At 30.9% G+C, this 12,461-nt stretch overlaps 1 protein-coding gene across 1 annotated transcript in view; it reads left to right on the top strand.

Annotated features, from left to right (window-relative positions):
* Positions 1-12,461, top strand: part of LOC106689627 (uncharacterized) — a 151,176-nt gene that overhangs the window by 53,384 nt on the left and 85,331 nt on the right. Inside the window, exon 3 of the mRNA XM_014434710.2 lies at positions 11,150-11,268. Coding sequence (XP_014290196.1) covers positions 11,150-11,268 — 119 coding nt within the window. The remainder of the gene's footprint in view (positions 1-11,149; positions 11,269-12,461) is intronic.

Here is a 12,461-nt window from a genome sequence, read left to right as displayed (position 1 = left end):
TTTTTCTGTCCCCACTTTAAATGCATCAAATTCGGAAAATATATTTGTTTTTATCAATTTTCACTATCTCCTTTCCCTAATATCAAATCTTAACATTCATTAGAAATGAAAAAAAAAACACGCAATAATAATAAAAATTAAAACAGTTTACTGACAACAAAATAAATACTATTTTTTTTTATAAGAAAAATATTAGCCTCTATAATTATTAGTTGAAGGTGTAGTTAACTACTCAAAACAAACCACGATTATAATAACAAATTCAAAAATTGCAATAGAAGAAAATAAATGATAGTTAAACCAAAAATGGTAAATATACAATAGAATTAACACGATTAAATTTGATTCAATGAACTTTAAATTTATTTTTACAACTAATTTAAGTAGGCTAATATTGGCTAATAATAACAGCTTTAAAGCAAAGCCTTCCGACACAAGCAATTAGGGAATTCTTCGGGATATTGTAGAACGTGGGAGCTGCTTGAATTTCATTGAAGGAATTCCCAAGATGCCTGAGCTTTGGCCTAGATATCAGGAATCATGGAATAATGATTAATAGTTTATTGAATGTCATTTACAAATTTTTAAACGTCTATATTCCTTAATTTAATTACTATTTATTCAATTGTAATTCAGAAGACTTAGAAATATTTCATGTAAAAAAAATCATAATTAAATTGCAAGTACTTACAATTAATGATATAGAGCGTGACTGAGTAATGATACCTTAATTTCATTGGTCTAACACTGTCTGATTATCAAATTTATTTTATTAATTATTGTAATTTTTACTTATAGAAGCTACAATACAATATGTCCAATATACACAAATAATAAATATACAATATAAACAAATTCCAACCTCTATATAAAGTAATAAACCCAATATTAACAACAGCCTAACGCCAAAAAATGTCTAGAACATTGGAAACAAATATTTTAAGATTAATATTTAATTTCAGCTTCAAGTTTTAAAGTGTACGGTTAATTCAAGACAAAGGTGAGTCTCGTTACTAATAATATCAATTATTCTTGATAGGTTATAATTAAATATTATGAATCTTAAACGTATTCATCATACTTTGCAAACTTTTGTTTTTATTTTCTATTGGCTATTTCCTTTTATAATAAAGTCAAACTTTATTAAAATTTCACTTTATCAAAAGAATAGTAAATATCCTTGAAATGATTTATTGAACTATTCCAGGTATGCACTACCAAAAGTTCCTTTTATTTTATCAATAACCTTAAATTTTCCTTCTTTTCTAGTAAAATTCACGATATAGTAGTTTATGAAGACTATCTTCGTAAAAGAAGCAGTTTTCGTGATATTTGTCAAGATGAATTCTCAAAATTTTGCTTTATTCTTATTTTGATGGAAGAATTTGGTTATTGAAAATTTATTTTTCAGAAATTATTAAATGAATAGACGTCTAGCAGCTCTCCTTTAATGTAGCTGATGATAATACCATAAATATTTCAAGATTAATTTTCAATTTTAGGTTCTAGCGTTACCTCAAAACAGATAAGAGCGTAAGATTAACTCAATACAGATGAGTTCAATTAATGAAGAATTGGTGAGATTGTGGCCAATCAAAGGTTAAAAAAAACAAGTGACTTTGTTAGTCAAGAAATTACCGTTTTTATTACTTGTATGTTAGTAATGCACTGAGCTTTTGAGATGATTCCATGATTTTTAAATGAATAGTTTTTTCTTGAATAAAATTAAATTCTGTACATACATAATGTTTTAAAGGATAACTAGTGTATATAGTATAAGTAAAAATTCGAGTATTTTCTAGCAGAAAAAAGTAGGAATAAAATTAAGAAATCTTTTGAAAAATATGACGAATTTATTAGCCTATAAAATTTAATTGCGACCTTTCTAAGATTGAGATTGATTCAATAAGAGCTCAAATGTTAGAAAACGTATTGAACTAAATAAAAATATTTAGTACATATTTTCGTGCATGAAATAGGTTTTAAGATCTTGAGCACTGAATGAAAAATGAGCGAAACAATTTTTTTCTTCAATAAAATGAACATCAGATAATGCCCTCTTAAGATAGTTCAATAACTAATTTTAAGGACGTTTATCATTCCTGTTGTTTAGGCAAGATAGAAATATTATTTTTGTTCTAACGGATAATTCGGCTTAGCTCTTGTAAAATACAGTTATCCAATAAAAAATAGTTTTGATGAGAGGGTACGGAAAAAAAAGTGAAACTTTTTAATAGGCGTTTTAATTCTGGACATAAGAGACTCTATAAAAATAAAATTTGAAATCCATTCATTGTAAATGGGTTTATTGGTAAAAACCTGATATTTGACACCTAAATCTTGTAGGAATATATTTACTTTAAAATCTAAGTTGATTTTTCGTACAGATACTTCGTATAGATACTTGTTATATATAAAAATTTGAGCAATCTAATTATTTAAATTTTATTAATTTACATAGTTAAGCTACTAGTAACACTGTAAGAGTTATAAGCTATAGGCTTATTGTTAAAAGTGGCCAATTAAAAAAAAATTCCATACTAGGCCCACGGACCTTCAGGGAGTGGTAAACTTTTTACTATCCACTTTTGGAAACAGTTTTTCATTAGATCTTATTGAGAGAAGTAAGTTTACCATTAAACTAAGGTTAACTTTCAATTTAACTGGACTACTTTTTTTTTTCTGGACATATCACCACATCTTATTATTTTCTGGTATATTACTCATTTCTTTGGGTTTATATAATTTTTATAATTTTGCTTAAATACGTTTATGCATTCTATTATATTTTTCTTTCTTTTCCTATCATTTAAAATTTAACCTTTCCTTACCGCACCTACAACCAACTTGAATCAATGATATTCACATAGATTAAATATTTTTTAACGTTTTTACTTTAAATCAAGAACTAAGCAAGAGATGATTCATGATGCTCACTAAGAGTAGAAACGGTGATAGCTAACCATTAAGGAGGAACGAGACGGAGTGGTGGAGTGGTGTGGTGGTGTTGAGAGCCGGGAGTGCTATTGATCTAACCCCTATTAGAGTCGTCTTTACCAAGGAATCTTAAGTAGCTAGTTAGCCCACTTATCCGACTCTAGTTTGTCCATTTTCAACACTTAGAGAGGGGGTTTGAATAAAAACAAAACTAATTTTCAATAGCAAAACAATTAATCCAACTAACAATCCATTTCAACTTCAACAATTCACCTAGACCGTAAAAGGAAGGCTAATGGTAATTATTAAATCATTTATATCTCTTAAATATGAATTGTTTTTTTTTGTTTTTTTTATTTTAAAATTTATAATTCAAAATAACAGTTATTGCAAAAGTAAGGTAATTATTTTTTATAACATTTAAAAAACTTTTTTTTAAACACTATTGTATTTACCCAAACCAGTTTTGTTACATGTTATTGACAATTTAATCTTGATTATAGATGAATTGAGTAATATTTGCCCAAAAATTTTTCATTCGTGGTCAAAATGAACCAAAGGTTAAATTTTTTTTGTTTGTTTTTTTAAATAGTTTTTGCCCATTTTGACTATAAAGGAGCGATATTTCCACAAATATTATTGAATATATTTATAAAGGAATGTTAGTCTCCATCAAAATGGCTGAAGAAAACAGTCTAATTAATAAAATGTAATTATAATAATATTTTCTAATGAGTTCAGATTATAAAAAATAAATGATTAATTAGTGTTTGTTATCTTGTTAAAACATCTGACAGCGTGTACACAAATATCAATCAACACTGTCCTTTATTGGTAAGTTCAATATTACGGGCGAGAAAGTTGAAAGTCGGGGTGACGGGAGGGTTAATATAGCAGAAGCATCGCTGAAGTAAAGTCTAATCACGTCAAAGGACTTAGCTTATTGAAAAGCTTGTATGTGTGTGTAATTGTATGCATGTACATAGAAATTTCTGGGTATACGTTTAAACATGGAGAAAATTACTAATAAAGTGAAAATGTTCACAACAAATAAGTTTAATGAATTGTAATTTTTTATTTAAACCAAGCACATTTTAAAAAAAAAATCTTGAGGATCACAAAACTTTCACGTAACACCCCAAATTGAGATGAAATTAATCCTTGTTAAAACAGATTTTAATTATTTATATTTATACGATGGCTTTATAGTTATTGCAGGGCAAAGACCACTGTTCTTCTGCTTTATGTCTCCTCCATTTCCTTACCTCAAGCCTACTTCCACATCATCAAGCCAACTCTGACGTGCTCTTCTTTCTTCTGGCAATTCATATAGCAGTCTTATTGGTAGGTAATCCTGTGGCATCCATTTCACATGCCGAAGCCACCGGATTCTGGACATCTTGATAAATACCATAATATCGGGTTGACCTTGTAAACTCAATATACTTTTCGTTTTTTAAGATAAGAGCCCACGGTTCACTACCATATGTTACTAACATCCCGAAGATAAGGGCTTTGCGGGAGAGATTTCGAAAACGTAGTATCTTTTAAAGTGAAAGTAAGCTGTCAGCTGTCAACCTTAGTTTTATTCCTTCTTTGATGTTATTTTTCAATGTAATAATCTACCTAGATATATGTAATATTCCACATTGTCGAATACCCGCCGACATGTAGGGTTTTTTTTTTTGCTCTTTACTTCTAGAGGAACTCATATATTTTGTTTTCTCTGGATTTATTGCGTAACCAACATCCTTAAATTCTTAGATAATACCAGAAAATAATGTAAGTTTTCTATGGGTGATGACGTCACATAGTTAGGTCAGAAAAAAGTTTTTTTTTTATTATTCAAATAATAGTATTTCATATAAGTAAAAGAAAAATTTGACTAATGTCATAACAACTATGGAGAAACAATAATTATAAAATGCTTTCATATTTTATACTCATCTATTGTTTATAAACATTAACAGCATGATATGGTTAAATTATTCAGATAAGTTAAAGTAAAGATGCTAATTAAAAGTCATCAAAACATTTTTCGAGAAGAAAAGTCAAACATTTATCACATAAATCAATCAGTCTATTTTATCAAAAAAGTTGCTGTATCATCAAATGTGTAATTTCACTTTCGTGAAACTTTACGTCTTTGGGCTACCCATTCATCCACATCCAATTTGCGAGATTTGGTCATTTGGACTAAGGGATCCTCCAAACGTGTATTACCCTCCAAAAATAGAATTAAAAAATTTTCATGATGACAATACTTCTACAGTATATACAGTGATAATTGAAAGTAAAAAAGAGTATATTAAATCGTAAAATATGTACCCTATGTCTCATTCTAACATGAGTATGACTGCGATGATTGAAGAGTATGTTCGCTTGAATGTGATGATGAAAATTCCTTTTGCGTTAGATGGATCCTTTATTGAGAAGAAGGTTTTAGGCTTTATGACATTACGCTATGACCCATAAAAAGCAGTAACCAGAAACGTAAATCAATCCGAAAACCTGTATATACTTCTACTACAAGGAGGAAGAAAAAAATATATAGTTTCCGGAGAAGTAACCTTGGTTTTATTGAAATAATTTTTTTTAAAAAACGCGTTCTTATAAAACTTTAATATCAATCCATCAAACTGAAGATATTTTCTGTCAATTAAGTTTTTAAATTGTGATCGGTTTTTGTCTTTTATTCAGATAAATTTCATATTTTACTCAGAAAATGAGATATTCTTGGTTAAATAATCGAAATAAAGTAAAAATTCTTATTATATAAAGTAGCGTATCACTTCTTGCGTAGAGTTGATTTTAGCGAAAATGATCGCAGACATAAATATACTTGCTATAAATATTTGCGTTATGCTTAATTTGACTTTCCTAGTTGAGTCTAGTCGATTAAATATCATGCTTAAAATCCATATTTAACAGCGAACAAAATATCAATAAACAAACGAAGTTAGAAAAGTTGAGACTTTGTTTAAATTAAGGTTCAAATGCAAGAGGAGAATAGACGATAATAATTTGTTTTTAATTTTGTTGAGGCACATTTCTGATATTATAATAGGTATATGAGCTCCCTCAAGTATAAAAGTCTTAAGATTCAAGTTCATAAAAAATACTAAATTATAAATGAAGACAAGAAAATCAATTTATAAGCATCTATTCCCTCGATGAAAAAAAAAAAATCAGTGAAACCATCTTTACAGATAAATCAGTAAAATAAAGTAGCAAATTAAAGACATTTTTAACCATAGTTTTTAGTTTTAAGGCCAATCTGGGCATATGGAGCTTTGGGGCTCCACTAAACTTTCGAATTCCTCTCGTATTCAATCCTTACAATCCAAAATCCTTCGTAAAATCCTCAATGCTCCTTACTTTGTCACAAATAAATGTTCCATATGTTGCCGATTTGGCCAGAACCAGATACCATTCCTTCCATGATAAACTTCTCAACCACCCAAATCCACTTGTTTCTAACCTGGCTTCTCCTTCATTACCTAATAATCCTCCTAGGCGTCTGTAAAGAAGATGGCCTCGAGATCTTCTCCTTTAGAAATGTTATTGGAGTTCTATTAGTGGGTAGATTCTCCACATGTTTCTATCATGTCACTATGTCACCTACAGCAAATTTACTTGTTGTATATATTTGCATACAGTTGTAAATAACAATAAATAAATTATTAAAAACAAAAAAAAAAATACAAATATAAACTAATGCAGAGCTAAATTCCAAAAAAAAAAGCTAAAAACCAGATATCACTCCTTCCATTGTAAACTCTCTAACCACTCAAACCCCCTAGTTTCTAATCTTGCATCCTCTTCCATCCCTGACAATCCTCCGAGGCGCCTGACAAGAAGGTGGCCACGAGACCAGCTAATGTAAAATGTCATTAGAGTGCTACCATTGGGTAGTTTCTCTACACGCCTGTAACACTCCAATTTAACTTAAATCAGATTTACTAAATGTATTATAATGTACAGTTGTAAATAGCAATAAATAAATATTAAAAAAAGTTTTTAATTTTAGTTATAGAGCCATCACAACCCTCAAGCGTGCCACAGCACTTTTGACATCATAGATTAGATTAATCTAGATGAATAGTTTGTTTATATGATAGTGATAGTGTAGATTAATAAAAAATTAATGAAGTTTTGAAAAAATAGGGTGATTTTGACTTATAATTAATGACTTGGGCAGAATAGCCTGCAAAACATTTTTAAATGTTAATGTGAGGTGAGAATTTATAATTGAAGATTGTCCTTGAGGATGGCCGAAACGTTGGACTATTGATATAATAAAGAGCGTGAGACTAAACAAAGATACCATTTGATTTATTTAATAAATAAATGTCAGTCTCATAAAATTGAAAAAAATATACTTATGTTTTATTTCAGATTATAAGGGTTCTGAAAAGATAAAATAAATAAACATTTTTATCGATATAAAAATGAAAATATTTACTGCTACATCTTACGAATGGGTCTTGAACAAAAGTGTGCGAGGATACCTTATAAATTAAAATAGGTTTTTTTTTTTAATTTATTTACATTAACAACTGTATGTATATAAAATACAACAAGCAAATTTGAAGTAAGATCATAATGATATGATACAGCATAGAGAGAAACTACCTAGTAGTAAAACTCTAAAAAAATTTTACAATATAAGGTCACGAGGCCATCTTCTTTTCAGGCGCCTCGCAGGAGTGCCAGGAATGGAAGAGGAAGCAAGGTTAGAAACTAGTGGGTTTGGATGGTTAGGGAATTTATAGTGGAAGGAATGATATCGGGTTCGGGCTAGATCGGTTACGTAAGGAACATTTAGGTCTTTATGGTTGGTTTTATTTGTAACAAAATAAGGAGCATTGATTTTACGTAATGATTTTACGAATGATTTTGGATTGTAAGGATTGGATATGACAGGAATTCGAATGTTTAGTGGAGCCCCAATGCTCAGGTCCAGATTGGCCTTATTACAGTCATGTAGATCAGTCTTTTTTAATGAGTTGGAAGTTTAAACCGTTTGTCTAGTCAGTGCTGTAATAGTCGGAATCTGCGTGCAGTTTCCAGTCTTTTCAGTCTTGTGTGAGCATTCCAGGTAAGTCGTTTGTCAAGGTGTAGTCCAAGATAACGAATCTGTTCTACAGGGGTAAGAGCCACATTATTAAAGTTTACTGTAGGGCAGTCGGCAAGTTTACGACGAAGAGTAAAGGTGATTTGATGGGATTTGTTGGAATTTATTTTTATCCTCTAATTTCGACACCATCCTTCGAGGGTTGTGATATGGGACTGGAGAGTTTTTAAATTTTTTAAATAAGTTATATTATTTATTTTGTAAAAACCAAGGAGAAAAACATATAACTAGGTTGTTAATTAGGGGCATGTTTTCTCCAGATAACATAAAAATGTACAGATGGCAGCAAAGATATTTTATTTACATAAAAAAATACATATATACAACTTTTATTTAATTTTTTTTTACCAGACTTGGAAGAGGTTTTCATAAGAAGGATATTCTATTCAGTGGGACAGGGGACTCTCTCTATATAGCCTTCGTTAGGGTGCGCTGAAACACTTCCCCGGAGATAACGCTGAAAAAAATAAATCCCCTTTACTTAGCTACAGCTGCCCCGGGGCATTGAGCAGGTTTCTACCATTCTCTTCTCTCTTATTCCTTATTTTTTATTGTTTTACTTTTTTTTTCTCTCTGGAAATCCATTAAAACCACCTTGAAATAATTCTCCTAACGAACAAGACCCTTAAGTAATTATTTTGAACAATGGGCTTAAGGAAAAGTATTTTCGAATAACATTAATATTCAGGTCTTCAACACATTATATAATATCGCGATATTGAATAGAAGAATAATTGTTGAATGGAATAGTCAATTATTTTTATTTATTTAATTGAATTTACATATGTACAAAATAATAAATACAATAAGCAAATATGTGGAATCTTTCATTTACACTTTAAAATCTTGGAAAAGAACCACTCAAGCATTAATTTAAATTAGAAGGTCCCGTGGCCACCTTCTTTTTAGACGCCTCGAAGGATTATCTGGGATTGTTAAGGATGAGAGATTAAGAACTAATGGGTTATATGGGTTTGGAATGAAAAGACCCATATCTGTTTTGGGCCAAATCTGCAACGAATGGGATGTTAAGGTCTTTGTGAATGAGTTTATTTGTAACATAATAAGGAGCATCAAGGATTTTGGATTGTAATGATTGGATGGGGGAGGAATTTTATGGTTTGATAGACCCCCAGAGCTCAATTTCATAAGTCCAAATTGATCTGATTATCATAGTGTATCATAATTTAATGTAGTGTATGGGAAGTTTACAGCGCTTGTCAAGTAGGTAATTTAGCAATCGAAATCTACGAGCTGTTTCCTATCGTTTCAGTTCTGTATGTGGATGTCAATTATTTAAGTTACTTTTCGCCATTGATTCAAGATTATGATTTACACATAGTATCTGATTTTCTAGTTATTATTCCACTAGCAATTCAATTCTTATTAAACCATGAGTAATTTACTCGAGTATTTATTTTAGTATGAATAACAGTTATAAGTGGCCAGTTCTGATAATTCTTGAATATGGACATAAGTTACTTCAAATTGATAGATATAGGAATTTTTAAAAATACAACCTAATTGAAAACATTAAAATTACAATTACATATCGTCGGTGCAAAGCAGAAATGGCGTATTTGCATATTTAGCAATATTAGCAACTAATTTTGATATAAATCAATTGATTATTTTGTACATTTAGTTGGTGGGACCGTTTTTGGATCAGTTAGGCCTTTTCTGCACAAAGAAGAAAATAAAAAAACATGTTAAAATGCAACAAAGCTCAAATAATAATATTGTGGAGTATTTGCTAATGTTGGTTTTGGATCGATGATATAGGATTAAATTTGAATTAATTTTATATTTTGTATTATTAGAAAAAAATTAAAAAGGGTTTGGTATTATGTTTACTATTGGTTAAAAGTTTAGGACCACCTCACTTAATATGGACGAGTAGAAAGGACATTGTTAACAAATCAAAATAAGACTCAGACATTATTTGGCCAGTCCAGAACAATTTGGGAATTATAGCATAAAACGTTATTCCAGGCCTCAATTCAAATAACTCCGTGACGTATAGAAATATTTTTGACATTCACAACAGAAACAAGAATCTTTGTTAAAACACGAACTCATTACTTTAAGACAATCGATAGTCATACAATACAGTAATGAGTAAATTAGGGTGAAAATGAGGTTTCAGTTTGTGCCCTCAGAATACAATGGAATTTAAAATAATTTTTTTTTACTGAGAATAGATAATCTGCTATTTTATCATATCACAACAATGCATCACATAATATCGACCATTAGGTTAGGTCAGGTCTTTTGTTTGTTTGTGTCTATTTCTGTCTCTCATTACATTTGATACCAGTAGCGAGTTCGTGGCATGATTAAGATAACACGTTATCGTATCTGTCAGTCCTCAATTTCTTAGAGTACGTTCTCCCTCGGCAGTCTCATGAAATAGTTAATGCTCCATACTGCTTCTGTGTCGTATCATCCAGAAAATTAATTACGTCGATAGAATCCATTCCCTATTCAGCGATTGAAATTTGTACTTAGTAGATGACTCCTAATGGAACCACTGCCGACACACGCGGACAAAAAGGAGACTCACTCGCAACTTGGGATCCGACAGGGACTGATGGTGTGGAGAGCTGGGGTCATTTGTCTGCCTGAGGCCTCCTTATTGCCTCGGGCCGGGGGTGATCTCGGGACCCCATCCATCACAGGGTCACTGTCTGCAGCCTCACTAAATAGGTCATCACCTGCACTTACGGTAGTGGGGACTGGTTCAGCTTTGTGCCTAATGCTAAATAATCCTATAAGAAAAAAAATATATGTACCAAAAACAGAGAATTCTAAAAGGTCTGATGACGAGGAAAAGCACAAGGCTTTCCACCTTATCGAAAGTTCAAGATTAAAACATGAAATCAACTTTTCATTAGGTATTTTTGTAAAACCTCATCAATGTATCGCGATTCTTCCCCCATCATTTGAATCAACCATCCCATTCGTAGTTTCATTGACATTTTGATACCTATTTATAATTCTATATTTCGTAAGTAATTAAAACATTTTGTAATGTAAACATTTTTAAAATATCTAATTAATTTATATCCTGACCAGGTACTTCTCTACCCAGAAGAAGGGTGGGCTCGGAGCGCGGCATCCTCCTATTGGACACTGTCGCCATGCTGGTGGCGGAGGAACGCATGTAAAGTCGTAGAAGTCGCTGGAACTCGAAGGTGAGTAACCTTATTTTAAAAATTGGCAATGGCTCAATCTCTACGTTAATGTTAAAATGATTTATTTTCAAACTGTTTGGAAGAGTTTTTTTATTATGGTATATTTATCATGGTATACATGTTCATTCCATCTAATCTCTACCATTTCTGGACATTTTATTTGTTTTCTTGATGGTCTTAATATTGGGAATTGGCCTATATTTTGATAGTGCAGTTAATTTTTTTACTTTTTCCAGTTTTTCTACAGCCGAACCCACTCTGCAAGAGTAGATGATGGAATGTAATGTATACTAAGCATAAAACAAAATCATTTTAGAATCCAATCTCTTATAAGATTCTGTCATCATAATTTGAGTTTCCTAGGAGATGGCAGGAGGATAAATCATCAATTAAAATATCCCTACTTATGATGATGGATTCTTACAAGTAACTGAATTGCGAACAATTATTAACTAAATTATTATTTATATAACGTATAATATAAATAATTATAACGGTTTTATGCGAATTACAGCTTTGATAAAAAAAACATCAGTCTGATATGAATTCGTCTTAAAACTTGATCTTTTTTTGTAGCTCTTGGTGGCTTTTATTATCTCTGGGGTGATTTACGGTACACTGTACAATCTCCCTCCCCTCCCATTAACTTAACAATTTTTGATCTTTGATTTGCTTTTCGCTTGTTCATAACAGTGGCATTTAGTCTTAGTCTATCTTTTGAGGGTATTATTGATTTTCTAGCCTTCACCAGCGAATCCTATTCTGGAGTTCCAAACAGAATAGAATATTTTTTTAAGGATTTTCATACATAGAAAATAATTTTTTTTAAGGCCGTTCTGGGAAATTCAAAATATGTTTATTTCGAATTTCCTATGTAAGAATTCGTCTTAAAATGTTATTAGCAATTAGAATCCGTAAAAAAGTATCCCATTTCATTGTAAATTAAAAAATTTGGTTTGTTGGAAAAATTATTTATTTATTTTTTATTTAAATAAGGCAGTCCACCGCGAAGGTGAAGTTTGCCTAGTTTTCTACAGGTGAACAACCTATTCTAACCATGGTGGGGGGTCAAATTTTTCATTTTGAGGATCGCTACTTAATGAAAAAAGTCAACGCCCCATACCAGATTCGAACCGACGCCGCCCGCAGATCTCAAACTGATAGACCTGTGCCTAACCATCGGAGCTATGGAC

Source organism: Halyomorpha halys, unplaced genomic scaffold, assembly GCF_000696795.3.
Source record: "Halyomorpha halys isolate HHAL.00 unplaced genomic scaffold, Hhal_1.1 Scaffold1419.1, whole genome shotgun sequence".
NCBI classification, from domain to species: domain Eukaryota; kingdom Metazoa; phylum Arthropoda; class Insecta; order Hemiptera; family Pentatomidae; genus Halyomorpha; species Halyomorpha halys.
Note: the sequence above shows the minus strand (reverse complement) of the source record. Positions and strands in the feature narration are given on the sequence as shown.